This window comes from Gekko japonicus, unplaced genomic scaffold, assembly GCF_001447785.1.
Source record: "Gekko japonicus isolate JY-2015 unplaced genomic scaffold, Gekko_japonicus_V1.1 scaffold1649, whole genome shotgun sequence".
NCBI lineage: Eukaryota > Metazoa > Chordata > Lepidosauria > Squamata > Gekkonidae > Gekko > Gekko japonicus.
In genome coordinates this window covers 139,218-159,503 of record NW_015160262.1, presented here as the reverse complement: position 1 = coordinate 159,503, position 20,286 = coordinate 139,218, and the positions used below count along the sequence as shown (strand labels likewise).

The 20,286-nt window shown below is 45.3% G+C and overlaps 2 protein-coding genes across 2 annotated transcripts in view; one reads left to right on the top strand and one right to left on the bottom strand.

Annotated features, from left to right (window-relative positions):
* The window catches only part of ANKRD27 (ankyrin repeat domain 27), a 75,693-nt gene extending 58,859 nt beyond the window's left edge, over positions 1-16,834 (top strand). The window contains exons 23-28 of the mRNA XM_015414812.1: positions 2,652-2,771; positions 5,988-6,149; positions 8,752-8,851; positions 12,130-12,211; positions 13,625-13,697; positions 15,108-16,834. Of these exons, the coding sequence (XP_015270298.1) occupies positions 2,652-2,771; positions 5,988-6,149; positions 8,752-8,851; positions 12,130-12,211; positions 13,625-13,697; positions 15,108-15,404 (834 nt within the window). The 3' untranslated portion in view covers positions 15,405-16,834. The remainder of the gene's footprint in view (positions 1-2,651; positions 2,772-5,987; positions 6,150-8,751; positions 8,852-12,129; positions 12,212-13,624; positions 13,698-15,107) is intronic.
* Positions 16,835-17,347: 513 nt separating this feature from the next.
* The window catches only part of PDCD5 (programmed cell death 5), a 13,285-nt gene continuing 10,346 nt past the window's right edge, over positions 17,348-20,286 (bottom strand). The window contains exon 7 of the mRNA XM_015414885.1: positions 17,348-17,581. The gene's annotated coding sequence lies outside the window, so the exon portion shown is untranslated. The remainder of the gene's footprint in view (positions 17,582-20,286) is intronic.

Genomic DNA, 20,286 nt, shown 5'->3' with positions numbered 1-20,286 from the left:
AATGTTCCCTCTAAGCTGTGGAGTCTCATGAGCAAAAATTCTACTTTGTGAGCTACTGGCATTAAAGTTGTGAGCAAGAGATTTGGCTCCTGCACAAATTAGTTTGCTCTGGAGCCCTCCTTCCTGAGTCAAGACAAAAATGTGTGAGCCGGAGGCTAAAAAACTATGAGCTAGCTCACACTAACTCAGCTTAGAGGGAACACTGGTGGTGGCGTGCCTGGCATCCTTGGGGCCCGACAGGGCCAGTCAGTTCTGGGACCCCGACCTCAGTGCTCTCTGGGGTATGTATGGGGAAAGGCGGTCCCTCAGGTATGTCGGACTCTGACCATATAGGGCTTTAAAGGTAAGTACCAGCACCTTGAAGCAAATTCGGTATGCTATTGGCAGCCAGTGCAGCATCCTCAGCACAGGCTGGATGTGCTCCCATCTGGGAAGACCCATCAGAAGCCTGGCCGCGGCATTCTGCACTAGCTGCAGCTTCCAAATTTGCAACAGGGGCAGCCCCATGTGGAGAGCGTTACAGTAGTCTAGTGTCGAGGTGACCGTCGCATGGCTCACCATAGCCAGGTCGTCGCAGCTGAGGAAGGGAACCAACTGCCTGATCAGCCGGAGATGGTAAAAGGCCGACCTGGCAGTGGCTGCCACCTGGGCCTCCATTGTTAAGGAGGCATCCAGGAGCACTCCCAAGCTCCCGGCACCGGCACCAATGGCACCCCACCGAAAGTCGGGAGTAGGGTCCTCCCCCCCCAAGCCCGCTCTGACTCACGCACAGGACCTCCGTCTTCGTCGGATTCAGCTTCAGCCGGCTCCGCCTAAGCCAACCAGACACAGCTTGTAATGCCCAGTCCAGATCTTCCAGTCTGGAGTCCGACCGGCCGCCCAACATCAGATAGAGCTGAGTGTCATCGGCGTACTGATGGCACCCCAGCCCATACCTCTGGGCAAGGGGGCGCATGTAGATGTTGAACAGCATTGGGGACAGCACTGCCTCTCAGGGCACTCTGCACTCCAGCGGGCACTCTGCACTCCTCATGGACTGCTGTTCTCCTAGTGCCACCCTTTGTCCCCGACCTTGGAGAAAGGAAACAAGCCATTGCAAGGCAAGCCCCTGAATTCCCATATCAGCGAGGTGGTGAAGCAGCAACTGATGGTCGACTGTGTCGAACACAGCCGACAGGTCCAACAACAACAGTACTGCCGAGCCGCCCCCGATCCAGATGCCTCCGGAGGTTGTCAGTAAGAGCGACCAGTGCTGTCTCCGTCCCGTGTCCCGGGCAGAAGCCGGACTGGAAGGGAGCTAATGTGGAAGCATCATCCATGAAGCCCTGTAACTGTAACGCCACCGCCCTCTCAATTAACTTGCCCAAATAGGGCAAGTTGGAAACCGGCCGGTAGTTCGCCCATTCGGCCGGGTCCAAAGATGGGTTTTTTAGGAGAGGGCGGACCATCGCTTCCTTGAGCGCCCCCAGGAACAGCCCCTCCAGGAGGGACTTGTTGATAATATCCCTTAGGTTGCCTCAAAATCCTTCGTGGCCAGCTTTAATAAGCCAGGAAGGGCACGGATCAAGGCTGCAAGTGGTTGGGCGAACAGTCAAGAGCAATGTGTCAACTTCCTCCAGGCTGAGCGGGTCGATGTGATCCAAAACTGAAATCGAAGATGTGCTTGGGGTCTCGAGCTCACTCACTGTTTCTACTGTGGTGGAGAGGTCGCGGCGGAGCGACAAGGCTTTACCTGTGAAATAGCTCGCAAATGCCTCGCAGCCGATGTCCAATTCCCTAGCGTTTGGCCTGCCCCGTTAGGCTGGGCGTGAGCTCACCGATGCAATCGTAGCCACAAAGTACTCTCTCTTCACGGCTTTTGACTGCCATCTCATAGGATCTGCTTAGTGGCCCTGGACTTCCCTCCTTGGTGGTCTCCCATCCAAATACTACACAGGGCTGACCCTGCTTAGCTCCCATGATCTGAGGAGATGCAGCTAGCCTGGGTTACCAAGTCATGAATTCACTAAGCGGCATCACTTACAGCCCCTTCTGTCCCTGGAAGGTGAGTTCACCGTCACAACCAGATAACAACTATGGAAGCGAGTTGACGGCACGCACACAAGTGCAGCCAGACAGTCGCCATCTTGGTCTGCAGTAACAGAGCCGGATTCCGGTCCAGCAGCACCTCAGTGACCAACAAGATTTGGGGGGGCATAAACTTTCAAGAGGTGAAGCTCCCTCTGTCAGACACTTTGCCAGGCGTCTGAGGAAGAGAGGTTTGACTCTTGGAAAGTTTATACCCTGAAACTCTCGTTGCTCTCTAAGCAGCTACTGGAGTTGAATCTAGCTCAGATAACGTTTGTGAACCCTACCTACCTGTTCTTCCCCACCCCTCTCTTTTACCATCTCTCATTTTGCCAAGGGCTCTGCATTCATACTCACCTTTGCATTCAGAAGCGACAGGGCCAAATAAAAACACCAGAGCCTCTTGGAAAAAAGACAACAAAATGCCAGCCCAGGCTCCATGCCCTGAAGCCCCCTTCGCTTCCTGATTTTGCCTGTGTTTTGCAACGCATTCATATAAGCCTCGAAGTCGAAGACATTAAGCTCTGGTTTTGGGGCTGCAGCTGTTTAACGTTGCCATCCCCATCCTTTACCTTTGCCCACAGGTAGTGACGTGCCTGATAGAGTCTGATGCTAAACAGAATAAAAAGGACATCCATGGAAACACTCCCTTAATTTATGCCTGCTTGAACGGCGATCAAGAGATAGCAGACTTTTTGTTACAGGTGAGATTTCCTGGCAGTTCCACACTACAGACGATTATTTATGCTGGCTAGATTGAATGCTATTTCGTCAGGGGAACTATTGGGATGCTTAAATAGGGTTGCCTTACTCTGAGCGACTGTGCCAATGCGTTTTTGGCCAAATAGACACCCTTCAACACTGTCTATTCGACTGTGAACGAGGCAAGAAATAGTTGGATAAAACCTTATATCCAGGATTCTAGGTGTGAACTGGATAATTTGAGATTTCTTTTAGCAGGGGTGGATTTTAACATTACATTGGCAGTTGCCAAGTTCTTTTCTCAGTTGATTTAATGAAAAATCATTAGATTTTTATATTATATAATAGATTTCCTCCTTTCGTTAGTCTTAGTGTGACACTGTTCAGCAAATTGGCTGTCAGAACAGTATCCCTAAAGTAAAGTTACAGGTGAGAAGGGCTTCAAGCACCATTTCATATTTGCAGATTCCTTTTGGTTGTGTCCCCCCCCCCCCAATATTCAGCACTCAGCCAGGACGGTGAGTGTAATACTCTTACCAGCAGCTGGCCTCTCCATTGGAATGCATCTGTTGTAAACTGACATCCTGATGGTGATATCTTGATTCCAGAATGTTTTAAATCCGGGGTCTGCAACCTTTTTGAGCCTGTGGACACCTTCGGAACTCGGAGACTGGGCAGTGGGCACAGTCTCAAAACGGCTGCCGTAGGAGGCGACACCAGCTGCATAATGTCAGGGAGAAAGGCTGCATATATAACTTGATAACAGTACATCTTCAGCATGTCAGGCAGAAGCTACAGTTTTAATCTGCACAACCAGTACAGTTTTAATCTGTGCTCCTAACCCTGCTCACTTTCTAAGAGCACTTGGTGGGTGCCAGAAAATGTGTCAGCAGGCACTGTGGTGCCCATGGGCACAACGTTGGAGACTCCTGTTTTAAATGAACAATTAACGGTAGAGGAAATTCAGGGAGAAAACCAACCAACCAACCTAACCTCATGTCAACTTCCTCCAGACTGAGCAGGTCAAAACATTCTAATCCCTGCGAAGACGTGCAAGGGGCCTCGAGTTCACTCACTGTTTCAACTGTGGTGGGGGGGTCACGGCGGAGCGCCAAGACTTTGTCCGCCAAATAGCCTGCAAAAGCCTCACAGCCAATATCCAATTCCCTACTATTTTGTCTGCCTAGTGACAGAGCTGTTAAGGACCAAATTGTTCTAAACAATTGGGCTGGGTGTGAGCTCGCAGACGCACTAGCAGAAACAAGAAGGGGAAAAAACTGAACCTAAAAATAAACTCCAGAACCAAACAAAGGTTAGTGAAAAGCAGGGCCAATATTAAAACCTTTCCATAAAAAGAAGTACATGTATTTATTGATAATAACAAATTTAAAACATATATAGGGGCCCAATTACAACCAATGTATATAAAACATAACAATATCAAGGGCTTAAAAAGTTGACCTTACACTGCTTTTTACTTGTGAATACTGTGGGAACACAATCAAAGAAGGAAATTTTTGGACCATAAGTTTATTTTATAATCACTGGGCTAGTGATCGCACTTTAAAGGAATCACTAGCCCAGTGATTATAAAATAAACTTATGGTCCAAAAATTTCCTTCTTTGATTGTGTTCCCACAGTATTCACAAGTAAAAAGCAGTGTAAGGTCAACTTTTTAAGCCCTTGATATTGTTATGTTTTATATACATTGGTTGTAATTGGGCCCCTATATATGTTTTAAATTTGTTATTATCAATAAATACATGTACGTCTTTTTATGGAAAGGTTTTAATATAGGCCCTGCTTTTCACTAACCTTTGTTTGGTTCTGGAGCTCGCAGACGCAACCATGGCTGCATAGAATTCTCTCTTAGCAGCCTTGACTGCCACCTCATAGGAACTCATAAACGTCCTATAGGATGTTCTTGATGCTTCGTCGTGGGCACGCCGCCGTCTCTCTAGCCGTCTTAGCTCTTGCTTCATCAGCCACAACCCCTGGGTATACCGGGGGCAAGCCTAGAGGGCGTCAGGGAGCGATCTCATCGATGGCTGTGGAGAGTCCGCTATGCCAGTCCCCCACAAGCTCATCTAATGAGCCGCCAGGGAGCATCGGATCCCGCAGAGCCATTTGAAGCCATACGGGGTCCATTTGGCTCCGCGGGCAAGCTAAAATCTGCTCGCCGCCTAAACAGGGTCGGGGTGGAACATTCAGACGAGCTTTCAGGGCATAGTGGTCCAACCATGGTACTGCCTTTGCAGTAATCTGGTCCACTGTAACCCCCGCAGCGAAGATCAAATCGAGCGTGTGCCTGGCCTGGTGCGTGGGGGTCGATACGAATTGGGAGAGTCCCAGTGCCGCTATGGACGACACCAGGTTTGCAGCTCGGCTGGAGTCTGCGTCATCGGCGTGGACGTTGAAGTCACCCAAGACTACAAGCCTAGGGTGCTCCAGCGCCCAGCCTCCCAAATGAACATCGGCACTCCTCCCCCCCGCCCCTTAGTCCGCGATTGGTGTAGGACCGAAAACCCGGGTGGGGCAAGTTGGGAGAGAGCTAGGCATTAGGCCTGTCAGTTAGTCAGTGAGTGACCTATAGATCATATTCATCGCAGAGGATTGAAAGTGACAGGTTTCTACCCAGAGGCTCACAGGCTGTGTGTAGACAAAACAGGAAAGAGGGCAGGGAGGCATGGTAGAAAAGAGGAGGTGGTTCATTCATTGGGTTGGATCTTGTGGATCTGTGCAGCAAGCGGAGCCTTCCCCCGATGCTCTCTGAGTCTCCTGTGTTGGGGAAGGCTGTGCTAGCCAGATGAAGCTCCCATGGGCTCCAACTCACTACAGTTAAATATGCTTTCGTCCTGCCAGATGCTTACTATAGGTGTTATTTTTAAAACGGCATTGAAAGAAGCACGCAAGAATTTTCAGTTTACCCAACAAAAGCTCCCACACAGGTTTAGTAGGAAAGGTTGTCTTTTTCATTGCTTGTTAGAGTACCCCACAGATTAAAATTGTCCCCCCCACACTGATATAATGGACTAAAACTTTAGTTGATCTACTCATTAATCAATTATAGAATTTCTTCATTAATCTGCCTCTTGAAGTTCCCAGCCAGAGAGGTTTCCCTTTTTAAAAAAACAAAACAAAGCAGTGTTGTTTTCCCTCTTCATTACTGCCCACTTTCATGGTCTTTGGTTTCCTTCTCTTCCTTTCCCCTTCCCAGCATGGGGCATCAGTGAACCTTTCCAATAACGAGGGCAACACAGCCCTCCACAAAGCTGTGATGGGAAGCCACGAAGCTCTGGTGCGGCTGCTCCTGCAGTACCAAGCATCAACTCGCATCAGGAACAACCGACAGCGGACTCCTCTCGACTATGCTGAACAGGTCAGTGTGGCAGAACTCAGTTCTGGGAATGAGCCCTGCCAGCAATAAACACTCTGCAGGGATGAAATTATGCCAGCCCTGAGGCGCCCCATCTGGCAGCCACCCAGAAGTCTGATTTGGTTTGTCTGCATCAAAATGTAGATCTGCATGGGAGATGGTTGGTCCCCACTTACCCTGTGAAAGAACTGCACTCAGGTGTGTTCTGCAGTATGGATATACTGATGGCCAGGGCTTTTTTTTGTAGAAAAAGCCTAGCAGGAACTCATTAGCATAATAGGCCACACCCAACAGCAGAAACACATTAGCATATTAGGCCACACCCCGACAGTGCAGCTCCTTAGCCTATTAGGCCACACCCCCATGCCTTCCCTTGGCTGTGGGGAGCCCGGGCAAGCCGGCCCTTGAACAAGCCGGGGAAGGCACAGGGAGGCATTTAAATGCCTCTCCGATCCTTCCAGGGTCCCCCCGCCGCCCCCCGCCTCGGAGTTGGGGGGGGGGGGGTCGTCGCTCTCCAGGCCTTCCCTCTGTAGCCACGCACGCAGAGGTTTTGGCCGTAGTGGGCGTGGCCAACTCTGAAGCTAGCCGAAACTCTGTTCCTGTGTGTTCCCGCCCAAAAATAGCCCTGCTGATGGCCTCTGTCACCCCACTGCACAGTTGGAGCTGGATGTGTGTAGAGTGGCAGAAATCATCACTATGGCATAGTGGTTGCAGATGGGTAGCCATGTTGGTCTGCAGTAGAAGAACGAGATTCGAGTCCAATAGCACTGTTAGCCGAACTGCTTTATCTACAACAGCTGGCAAACTAAATTTAAATTTGGGTTCCTGCCTTTGTATACTGAAGTCCAATCGACCCCAAGGTTTTTACCAGTGAGAGAGACGAGACTGGTGTGTTCCAAAACAATCTCTCTTTTACTTAAGAACATATAAAATCACATACACACAAAATCAGATTCACACGTACAATCAATCAAGTTCCTCAGAAATACAGAATTACAGTAGTCACTATAGAAATCACAGGTCTCAATGAAGAATAGAGGGGTCAGAAAATATACTAGGGAGATTTGACACACAGCTAGAAACCAGCCAGCATGTGTGGACCTTGTGGCTGCAGACCAAGAGATCAAGTAGGAACAAAGGGTTTTTTGATAGGAAGCTGGGCTTGAGAGGGGCTTCAAGCAGACAGGGGCCGTAGGTGGGGGTAGGCGGCTAGCAAAAGCTAAGCAGCTGGACCTCACCTTTTATAGGTGAATCCTTTAGTGGGTGGCATCTGTGCCAGTCTGTGAACCCACCTACCTGTAAGTCCGTCCCATCCCTACAGCTATTGGATGCGTGTAGCGAGGGGCAGCTACCTAGGGGTTTGGCCAATATTGAAACTCTAGACTCTAACTCAAGGGAAAGCATCTGGTGAGGTGTGAAAATTTGGTATTAGGATGCCCACTGAAGTGCAGATGAATCTTGCCCGTTCCCAGGTAATCAGAGAGGCATCTGGCAGGAAGCTGTCCATTCAGATGTAAAACAGAGATGTGTATACGTGTGTTTTCAACAGTTCATCAATGGAGGCTGCTTTCAAACAAGTTGTTGTTTGGCTGGCAACAACGGCCCTGCGTGCCTCTTCTTCCCCTCTGGCTAGGAGCTGTGTATTTGCAAACTTCATTAACATGTAAGGCTTAGAGCAGGTCACTATCTATGTGTATCTCACAACAAATGACTTGTACAGCGTTCTTTGAGCCTATGGGTGTATGTATGCACAGTCCATGTGGTGTTGGCAGCAAATATAAATCCATAAAGCAAAGATTAGCCTCAATTCTCAACAATTACCTCCCTTCATGACGATACTGAGTCTTTTTAGACGAAGGAGTCATGAGAACAGCAACAAGAACACATCAGGAACACATCATCAGTCTGCTGGTCAGGTCCAGAGATGTCATCTCATCTCGTCTGGTCATCTCTGGTCTCAGGAACAGGAATATAGACCCAGATGCCAACTATCTAGACTAATAGTTGGAGACGGACTTAAAAATCTACCCTGAGAAAAATGCCAAATTGCATTGAAAAGTCCAAGCATTCAGTGCAGGCAAGCATGATTCAAATCATGTGACCACACTATCACTAAACATATCAATTATGCATATGATATAAATCAATAAACTAAAACCTTGCTAGTCCCTAAAGTCATAGGAGAAAAACTTGTAAACATCTTAAAACAGGAAAATACATTTGTCATTGTTATGCAAGGAAATCATAAAAAACTTGTAAGCACTTCAAAACTTAAAAAACTATATCTGTAAACTGTGCTCTCCTTCCCTGAGAGTAAACCTATTCAATTATGACTTTGAAGGTAAAATGAGCGGAAATGAGCAAGAAAATCCTTCACAATATCAAAGTTCAGTGGCACCTTTAAGACCAACAAAGTCATGTCTCTTGCACTTTTCTGCTGCTACATACTAACATGGCTACCCAACTTGGAAATAATAAAGTTTTTAAAAAATGTAATGTCCAGTAAATCTGCAGAGGCCGTCTCAGGGCTCAGGGGAGGACTTCATTGAGGAGGAAAAGCCCAAAACAACCTTTCTTCTTTTCTCTCTCATCTGCCTCTTTAAAGAATTCAGGTATCTTCAAACTCTTACAAGCCGTATCGGTGTCGGAAGAGGGAAGTCTGGTAGACTGTGACACTCACACAGCTGTGAAGATCCAGAAAAAAGGTGAGCGCTGTCATTTCGAGGAGGGTAAGCGAACTGAGCCTGTTCTTTGGCACTTTGCCCAAGGAACAAATGTAGCCCTGGTGGTCTGCAGGAAAATGTCAGAGTCCAAAAGTCGTGTAATCTCTTTTACTAGAACCAGCCTTAGTGTCACTGAGCAGTATTCAAGCTTTTCAGTTCTCCAGGGCTCTCCATCCAGCTAGATGTTCAGTGCAAAAAAAGAGAGGGAAGAAAAACACGACCCATTTTAAGACTCTACGTAGCTGCAAACCTGGGGGTTCTCACCAATGCCCTGAAACATATTTTGCTGTTTGGGGGCAGTGGCACAAAGGGCAAAGGATCAGATGCTATATTACAAGGATGGGCAGACAGTAGACCACAACTCAGTGGTGGACTATGAACAAATTTCCAGCCTCAGCTAGCCAGAGGTTCCCAAACGTATTTGGCCGACTGCCCCCTTTTCATTAAAAAAATTACTCAGTGCCCCCCCTGGAAATCCACCTTCAAAAAGTGGACAAAAAGATGCAGTGACAAATTTGCACCCAAGGCTCCTACCACCCACCTGGATTGTTCCAGTGCCCCTCAGGGGCCAGTATTGCCCACTTTGGGAACCAGCGTGCTAGTCGCCGGGACTCTCGCTTCTGCCGCTTACTGGGATTCTTGCAAAGAATTCTAGACTGCAATCTGATCCAGCAAGGCAGTTCTTACTCAAGAAACACAGAACAGCTTCGCCATAACTTATGAGATCCTGGATGTGCAGTCTTATTTTACAACTTTCACCTCATGCTGTGGTGGACCACGAGGGGTAGGCCACTCGAGACGGCTAAAGGAGGGCAAAGAATCCTTCGACAACGGCCAAACGCAGCAGGAGATGCCAGGTCTAGAGGGATGCGCAGCGTAGAGACCCACCCACCAGGCGCTGCCAGTTTTCATTTAGTTGCGCAGAAATGAGAGACGGTGGATGGAACCTGACTGCAGCTGTCTAGCTAGACTGCCTTTGAGGACTGCATAGATGAGAAAGTGATTAAGTGGTTTTGTTTTTTTTAAGTGCTTAAAATCCAGCTGTGTAGATGGCAGACAAGCACAGTTTTCACAGCCAGAGTGTGAAAAGAACGGCTAGAAACCTTGGGAGCTGGATCCATTGTTTTCACCCTGCTAGCAGTGGAGCCTTTCTTTGGTGTAACAGACAGAGGACATCTCCCTCGTTTGTTTTCAAAACTTGGCCGCAGTTGGTAGACAGACAAACCACAGGGACTCCCGCAAAGCGGCACTGTGGCTCTTTTCATTGAGGCCAGTTGAGGGGATCACCTTGATTCTTTGTTCATGCTCAGGTGCACAGCCCGTCTTGGAAGGAAGCTCTGCTCATCAAAATTTGGAACACATCTGTCTCACGGTCCAAGCTAGCAAGTCCTCACCTGCCTGCCACGCAGCGACGCTACCAAATGCATGTTGTGCCCAGTACTTGGGGTTAGGCCAGTCCAGAAGAATCTGAAATAACTTTGCCTTCCCATTGTGTAAGCAGGGAATATCGCCAGCAGCTTACTTTTTTCTAAGCTTTACAAACAGGTGATCTGACGAGCCTTCTCTGGGATGGGCGAGGGCTTTGCCTTTCCGTTTATAGAGCCGCCCACCTCTGTTTTTTGCTTCTTGACCTAAGCGGGAATGACGGCATTAATCCATTGGTCTCGCGAAAGTGATTGGATCCCCAAAGGTCGTTTCTTGTACATCCAGTACTGAGTCCATGTTGATGACATTTATTCTAGAAGGTGTCCTTGTAAGAGGGGATTTTGAAATGACTCGCGTACACAGGGCTCTTTTTCGAAGGAACATAAGACTTTCCCTGCTGGTTAAGACCAGTTGTCCATCTACCCCAGCATCCTGTGTCACACAGTGGCCAACCAGTTGCTGTGGAGGGCCAGCAAACGGGGCTTAGAGGCTAAGACCTCCCCCTGATGGTGCATCCTACCAGTGGCATTCAGAGGTTTACCGCTTTTAGATGTAGAATTTCCTTTTATCCATCACAGCTATTGATGGACCCGTCTTCCGCAAATGTGTCCAGTCCCCTTTCAAAGTCACCTGTGCTCCCGGCCATCGCTATGTTCATTGAAGAAGAAGAGATTGGATTTATACCCCGCCCTTCACTCGGAGTCTCAGACCGGCTTACAAACTCCTTTCCCTTCCCCTCCCCACAACAGACACCCTGTGAGGTGGGTGGGGCTGAGAGAGCCCTGACACAAACTGCTCTTTTTCAAGGACAGCTGTGCCAGAGCTTGTGGCTGACCTAAGGTCACATCAGCAGGTGCAAGTGGAGGAGTGGGGAATCAAACCTGGTTCTCCCAGATTAGAGTCCGCACACTTAACTACTACACCAAACTGGCTCTCGCGACACTGCAATTTAATTACTGATTGGGTCCCTTTTGTCTGTCCCAAATACGTTGCCCATCAGTGTTGTCAGGTGTCTCCTAGTTCTACTTGTATGGGAGAGGGAGGAAGATGTTCTCTTTGCCCACTTTCTCTGCCCCATGCATAATTTTATAAACCTCTATCATGTCCTCCTGCCCATTCCCAGACTGAAAAGCCCCAGACGCTTTAGCCTTTCTTCACACCTTGATTTCCTCTCTTCTGCACACGTTGGATTCTCGCTTCACACATGACGCACTGCTCTGCCTGCGCTTGTCACTTCACTGTCTGTGTCAATCAATCGATCAGTCCTTTATTAGCATAAAAATAGATAAGATGGAACATAGAATAAAGATTGCTGTTAAATTGCAACTGGGTAAATATACCATCAAACCGACTCTTTATATCTTACCCACAGCGCAGCTTTATAGCACATTGCAAAAATATAGCCGCCTTCTCAGTTATATCCGGAGGGGATTCATTCAGGATAAAACAAACCTTAGTGTGATCAGAGAATCCCGTCTTATTTGCGAACCTCAGTGCCACGGCTACTACTCACTTTTGCTATAACAGAGGCAACCCATTTGTACCGGCCACTGTCTGTGTCTCAGATAGCAATGATAGTGATGCTAACACCGCTTTGGGCAAAACCTGTTGCAGGACTACTTTTCGTGCGCACGGCATTTCTCCCGTCGTTTTGGAGACTCTCTGCTGTTGACGCTAACCTGCGGTGACATCTTATCACTCTGTCATTTTACAAAAAGAGAGTTAACTTAAGATCACTTCCGCTTAGCATCATCCCTAATTCAGGATTGTGCTGAATTGGTTGCCAAACAAGAATGCCAGTTTTAACTTTTCCCTTCGTTTATTTAAACCCGCAGGCGGCCATACGCCTGCTGAGACAGTGGACAGTCTCGTCGCCCGGCGACTTCAGCTGGTCCAGTCAATCAGCCAGTTTAACAAGTAAGCCTGAAAAACGGCCTTCAGAATACTTTGCTACAGAGGCTTGTAGCAGAAAATGTTGCAGGGGTGTCAGCGGGTGGGGTGGGGTAGGGTAGGGGGCTGAATCTTCAGAAGGTACCCCCCCCCCAGCCAAGGATGAAGAGAAACAGAGCTGAACTGTTCCACAGAGTTACGGAAGATATTTGTCACTCTTCCTTATCACAGATGTTATCAGAACCAGTACTGGGCTGTTAGCTTTAACCTGAGTTGAAATGGGAAGAAAGGGCTTTGGTATAGAGCTGGGAATAGAATGACAGAATCGGGATAAGAATGCCCCATCTAGGGTTGCCAGCTTCCAGGTGGTGCCTGGAGATATCCTGGGATTACAACTGATCTCCAGACAGTTCTCCTGGAGCAGAAGAGCTGCTTTGGTGCATGGACTCCGTGGCACTGAGCCCCACTTGGGGGTCCCTCCTCTCCCCAGGCTCTGCCCCCCCAAAGCTCCAGGAATTTTCCAGCCTGCAGTTGGCAACCCTAACTCCATCCGATGTTGTCTTTATCCTCTGACTCACGAACAGGACTTTCCGTTTATTTAACTGTTCACTCACGCCCAGAACAAATTAATTAGCCACTCATATTGTTACATAAGCTGCAAGCACGATTGTAAGCTGCCCTGTGCCTGTCCAATTCAGGTTTGTTTTTTTGAAAACAGTGCCTTGAATAACTAACCATCACAAGTTCTATTAAAAGGTAATGAAACCTTTTTTTGAAAGAAATGTTTTTTTTAAAAAAAGTTGTGTTGTCCCAAGCCAAATTCCAGCATCTCTTGGGGTAGGTAACCCCCCACCCCCACCCCGTTTTTGAAGTGGCAGAAATGATGTGGGGGAGCTGTGAGGTTAAGGTTGCAAACCTTTATTTGGGGCCTGGAGATCTCATGGAAGTACAACATCTCCAGGTGAGAGAGATCAGTTTCCCCTGGAGCAAACGGCTGCTTTGGAGGGTGAACTCTATGGCATTATACCTTTCTGAGGTCCCTCCCCAAATGTCTCCTTCCTCAGGCTCAAGGAATTTCCCAACCCAGAGTTGGCAAATGTAGGGCTCAGCGCTCATTGGCCATCTCTGATTTAGACACCTGAAGGGATGGCTGATGGTCCTAAGTGTGCATTTAAATGGCTCAGATTCAGACAATTATGGGCTTAAAGGACAATGGCTGCCATTTATCACTCAGGAAGGTCAAGTGTTAAGAATGTTCAAGGCACCCATCTTAGAGGGCTTTTTCTGTTGAAATGCTTCCCCCTAGTGGCTGGGAGACAACGCTTTACTGAATGTCGTCGTTCAGTCGCACAGTCGCGTGACCCCACGGTTTACTGAATAACTCCTGTTAAAATGGGGATGGGTTTAAATTGTTTTAATCCTGCTTGTTCTTGTATTCAGATCGAAATATTTGCGGAAAACCATAACGCGAGATAAAAGCGTCCCTAACTTTGATGACAAGTTGATGCACCAGGTAGGAATAAAAGTTTGAACGTAACTCAAAGGGAAATAAATATTTGAAACATTACAACTCTTCCGTGCATTAGGGGAGAAAAAAGCCAGGATTTGTGAACTACAAAACGTGGGGTTTTTTTTAAAAAAAGGAAAAAGAATCTGAATAAATGCTGGATGCCTAGACTACATTTAATATGACAAGATTCCAGAATTGAGAGCTTCGATATGGAAAAACAGCAAACTCTGTGGGAGTCCCTGGGATGGACAACCACAGTCCTTGCCCTCTTATAGGGGGAAATAGAAGGGAAGGGGTTGCATGAAGATTGTAACTGGAGTACAAGCTCATATAGGGAGATCTGATTATGATTGTTCCCTTATTCCTTCTGCTAATGAAGGCAGAAGGGACTTGATTACACTTCTGGGTTTTTTTATATTTTGTAATGTGCCTTGAGTTTCAGTAAGGAAGGTGGGCTGTAAACGAGGCAAACAGATATTAAGAGGGCAGTGTCTGATTGACAATGATGTTCATTCCAGAATCCATGTCTGGATATGTGAACAGTTTAGGGCTTGAAAGATCCCTGCTTTATCCAGCTCAAAGTCCATCACACAGCTTCCCAGCCAAATGCCTCCAGGAAGCTTATAGGCTAGGCGTGAAGGCAGTAGATCTCCTTTATTCTTGCTGTTCTCCCAGCAAATCACCTTTGAGATATACTGCTTCTGTACACGGAGGTTCCCTGAAATTATCATGGCTAATAAAGCCATTGATACATCCGTATTTTGCATTCTGTAATCTCCTTTTAAATACTGAATCCAGAAGTAACCACCATAGCTTTCGCCAGCAAATTCTATCAGTTAATTGTGCCTTGTGTGAAGACTTTCTTTTATTTGTCCTGAATATATTTTCCAGCAGACAAAATAGCCCTATCTTCTGAGAGTTCAGAAGCTAAGCAGAGTCAGCCACAGTTAGTACTTGGATGGGAGACCACCCAGGAAGACTGGGTTGCTATGCAGAGGTAGGTAGTGGTAAACCACCTCTGCTCATCTCTAGTCCTGAAAACCCCATAGTCCGGAGGTCACCATGAGTCAGTTGCAACTTGATGGCACAGGGTTATTAATTTTAGTTCACTGATGAGCAGACGCACTGAGACTCTAGTTCCGTTCACCCAGGAAGTGTGTTGGTTGATTGGGTTAATTGGGCTCCACCTAGCCTATTTTACAGGATTGTTGGGAAGATAAAATAAAGCCACACACCTGTCCCAAGCTCGTTGGGAGAAAGGACAGGATAGAAAAGAGAAATAATGTGCCAGATGTCAATTGATTCCGTCTCTCCAATATTTGCAGAAAGATGCTTGCTTTAGAGTTTCCATATGTGCCTTTATCTTGAAAAGAGAAAATAAAACTTGTCTTTTCCCCCTTTTCCTTCTCTAAGTTAGCCATTAAGAGCTTTGATAAGAGTAAACTAAAACCAGTGGACCTTTTGAAACAAAGTAGAGCTGAAATCCTTGATGCTGGCAGCCAAAATAAACCGGCAAGAGAGGAAGATGACTCTGACGCGGCAGCTACGCCACCTCTTAGAAGTAAGCTCATGCAACGGAGACACACTGTCAACGTGGACCTTTCGGCCACAGATGTTGACAGCATCTCTGATGTACCCACCTCCAGAGAGCCAAGCGTTTCCTCGCTAGAAGGCTGCTCCAATGACGAGGAGCTGACATCAAGACACTGACGAGGGAAGCAAGTGGGTTGCTGGACACTGGAAGAACCAGTCAGTTTGACGTCCTTCACGTTTCAGAGGATGCTTATAAACTTCAAAACTGGAACAGAAGTCCCTGTTTTCAGCAAGAAAATGAGAATCTCTTTCTTCTCTGTTCCACCAACTTTTAGAGAGAGGATCCCCAAAATCCAATCTGGGTGATACATCTTCAGTTGAAACCGAGAGTTAGGTATTTCTGTATTCTTACACTTGAAATCGGTTACAATGGACAGGGGAAGAGTTCTATGGGACTTCCAAAAATTCTAATTTGAAAAGGCACCAATACGTTCTGTTTCTTGTTTTAGCTTTTGTGCCGCTGGATTATACCAGCTTGCCTGAAGGAACTGATGTACTTGAATATTAGGAAGATCTGTAGGTATCTCACATGCCAGGAATGATTGCACAGTTCTTTGGTAGGTCTCGCTGATTTCAGTGGAAGGTGGTCCATACATTATTAGCAAGGGTAGAACACAGGAGCTTGAAAGTAACCACTTTTAATAAAGGTAAATTCTGTCTTAAAAAGCATGGGAGTTGGAACAGGAATATGCTTTTATTGTGCTAAGCACAGACACCAATGAACAGATTCTTAAATGCTCATTCAGAGGCTACAGCCTGATTTTGTTTAAAATGGCAAATATTAAGTACATGGGAATGTAATCCTATTAAATTATATGAGTTTACTCGAAGGGAGTACCTTTGTCATTTGGGATTTTACAGAAGTAGTTCAGCTGGCCTTACTTTACACTCCCAGAAATGTGTCAGCTTTAGTAAACATTCCATTCAAAAGAACAAAACAAAAAATGTCCAAAGTTGAATGGTAACTTGAACAGCACAATAACTTTGCTCAATTCACATTTTGTTTGTATGTAATATTTATATACAGTGTTTTTTTGGTTTTGTTTTAATGTGATCTATAACCTGTTTTGGGTAATGTAAATGGCTTGCGATTATTTCTCTGTACAGAGTTTCAAGGGTAGGCTGCTGAAAGCTAGAGCTCTAGTACATTCCAGAAGGAAAACAAGTATATTTTTCTACTTTGTGCTTTGAGTTCCTCTAATTTTCTTATGTGCCTTGGGACTTGTGCCAAATGATGGAAGAGAGAGAAATAGTAAATTAACAAATCTACATCCTTTCACAGTGTGGAACTTTTATTTGCATTGTGTCAGTTTTCATTGTCTTCTAAAGGTACTTCTCTCATGTTTGGGTGCCTCCCTTGTGAATATCAAAGTACCTTTTGGGAAACCCAGGATACCTTCAGCAACATGGAAACCTAGTTTATGAAGACATGCATAATTCTGTATTGTTTCTGGGAGAAGGATGTAAAGAACATGCCTGCCTTTCTTGCATTGTGAATTGCATTATGGATCACACATAAGTGTGAATCTGCACACATTGAACTGGGAGAGGCCGTGGCTCAATGGTAGATCATCTGCTTGGCATGCAGAAGGTCCCAGGTTCAAGCCCTGGCATCTCCAGTTAAAAATCAGGTGATAAGTGATACGAAAGACTTCAGCCTGAGACTTTGGAGAGCTGCTGCCAGTCTGAGTAGACGATACTGACTGTGATGGACCAATGGTCTGATTCAGTATAAGGCAGCTTTATGAGCTTATGAGGAACTTGCAAGAGGATCAGTCCTTGGTGTAACAGCCATAAGACACACTGTGACAATGCACAACTCCTTTGAAAATATTTTCATCTGCCTCTAGCTGTGTGATCAGGGTAAAAGTTTCCTCTGTACATATGTGATGCAGACAGAGAAGGAAGGCTAAACCTGCCTCCTGCTGTGATGATGATGATGTGGTTATGCTTCCTATAAATGCATACAGGTTGCATAACTGACACTTGTAGCTGCTGAACGAATTTAGAGTCCAGTGGCACCTTTAAGACCAACAAAGGTTTATTCAAGGTATGAGCTTTCGTGTGCAAGGCTAAACCTCAAACCCTAAATGAGATGTTTCTTACTAAGAATTGGAGGTGGACAGTGATATGGATGCCGTGATTGGCCCCTGTAGCCCAGTACCATCAGGAGGTATGTATACAGTGTTCACATTATTCTTTTAAGAACAGAAGCATTTGGCCACTCAAATTCATTCCGTTTGGCTGGGGGGACTCCTTTAATGCAGGCAAGCACAGGGACCCTTTTCAGGCAACTGGAAGAGACCAAAAAAAAAAAAATTCACTGAAGTTCTCTTTTCTTTACACAAAGTTTTTAATGTCTGTTTTGTAGCTCTGTTATATGCTTCACCTCCACAAGTTAAAAAAAAGATCCAATAACTCACCCCCCCCTTTTTACATCAACTGTTCTACAATATATAGCACATGCACAAACAAAGGCACAACATAAAAATAAGTTACAATGGCATCATGCATGTAAGAGGGTCACAGGATCTGGGCTACTGATGAGCCAGTTCCATATTTCTGAAAAAACTGAGGTAGCCTGAGTGTTTTGTCTACCTAGTGCTGTGGTACAACGATGCACAACACTGAATGCAAACCTGTCATGATTAAGCCTTTAGGACCCGCCGATATAGGGGGAAGAGATTTAAGGCAACAGGACTTAATATTCGTTTAATTTCGGCTAGGTTCACACCAGAAGGTGGCAACATTCTCCATTTCCCTTCCGTAGTAGGAGTGTGCACAAAAAAAATTCAGGATTTTTCGGGTTCAGATATATTGGACCCAAGAAAATTTGGGATTCCTGAAAAAAATCAAATTCCTATACTGGTATGGTATTTGGATTCAGATTTTTCCCCCAGGCTCCATTATAGTGTATGGAGCCATTATAACCAACAGGGAATCTATCTAGGGGTCTGGAAGGGGCTGTTTTTAGAAGTAGAGGCACCAAAATTTCATTGTAGCTTCTGGTGCCTCTCTTCAAAAGACTCCCCCAAGTTACAAAAGGATTTGACCAGGAGGTCCAATTCTGTGGCCCTCAAAGAAGGTGCCCCCATCCTCCATTGTTTCCAATGGTGGGGGAAAAACCCCCCCCCACAAGGACTGATGTCAAACCAGAGAGTTTTTTCAGTAGAAACTGAAGGGGGGGATTTTTCCAAGCCCAGCAGAACCAGTGCATGTACAGAGTACCCAGCAGAACCAGTGTCACTGTGGCAATGCCAGCTCAACAAATTTGGGGGGGGGGGGAAAGCCCAGCACAGACAGCACATGTACAAAAGTGCCCAGCAAGAGGGTGAAGTGTTCCAAATATCTCCCTTTATTATGATGCATATCAACTGAGATATTTAATCCCCTCTTTGTCCTTCTCCAAGGAAATAGGCTGGCTACAGATTTAATTTCAAAGAGCCAGGGGGGATTTCACTTATTATATGATAATACTTTCTGTTCAAAATTAAAGTTGAACTTGCTTTCTATCGCCAATGGCCCTATTTTGGTATGGAGGAAATGGAAAAGGGTATTATACCCAGTGATTTCTCCACTGGCCCCCATTTTGTACCATCCAAAATTTGTTCCAGCAAAAAATTATGGTTCCAGGTGGAGAGATTATTTTGTTAATCATATAAAATAGCATTAATGGATGCAAATATTGCACTCTTAATTAATAGTAGTCATCTCTGGACTGAAGGAAGGATTCCTGAAGGGACTAAATGGCTGTTGAAACATCAGACTTTACGTTTTCTCCAAAAGAAGGAAATTAAAGCTCAAATAAACACACCATTAACCAAACTCAAATAATTAATTTGAAATATAGATAAGAGGGAAAATTAGTTACTAAAATATATATTATTAAATCAGGGACGAACTCTGGTGCAGACAATTAAAAAGAATTGGGAAATAGAACTGAATACTAAATTTAATTTTAAGGACTGGGAACAAATATTTCAATGCTTTCCTTTCAAATCAATCTCAAAACGTTTACAAGAGCATGCATTAAAGGTGTCTCAAAGATGGTATTTTACTCCAGTAGCTCACTTAATGAAAATAGTAAAAATTGTTGGAGAGGTTGCAGTGAACTAGGGACATTTATTCATTTGTGGTGGTCTTGTCCAGTTATAGCAAATTTTTGGAAATCAATATTTGCAGAGATGGCTAAAATAACCCAGTAACAAATAAAACCTACTATTGTACTACCCTTGCTCAACGTATTTATCGATTAAAATTCCCAGTGTAAACAAAAAACATTTATCAACTTTCTTTTAGTTTGCCACTAGGATGCTTATTGCTCAATGTCGGAAGAATGCTAAAGGGTTTTCCTTGGATAGGTTGGCACCCTAAATTAAGGAATATAGCGGCACTTGAAAAATTAACAAATACAATTACATTAATTCAGGGGAGAAAAAAAGAAAGATGATTTTAAGATGATTTGGAATAGTTTTATAATTTATTTAATGGAATTTCCAGACTGTAGCTCATTAAAGAATTTTCTTTAATGGATGGAGACTCTTACCTGAAAATTTTAATAAAGCATTGAATAGTTATATTAGAGGATACTATTACTGAGAAACTGAATGGGATCAATGAAAATTATGTAAAATCTCAGCTAACTTGGATGGGAAAACACACACCTCCCCTTTTTTTCTTTTTTTTATCCATGGTTTTTCTCGTATTGGTTAATATATTTTCTTTGTTTTGTTTTGTTGGTTGGAACATCACCATAACGTGATGGTATCATCTCTTATATTGGATATGAGGTTATCAGATGGTTTTGTTATGTTTTGTTGTTGGCATTTGTTTTGTGTCTGTAAATAAAAGTAATTTAATTTTTATTTTTTTTTATTAAAGGAAATACTCCCCCCTCTATATCTGGCTGTAAGAATAACCAATAAATACCAATAAGGTATTTTCCGGCTTTTTTTTTTTTTTTTGGCTCAGATAGACCTAGGCTGAATGCACACCCCTA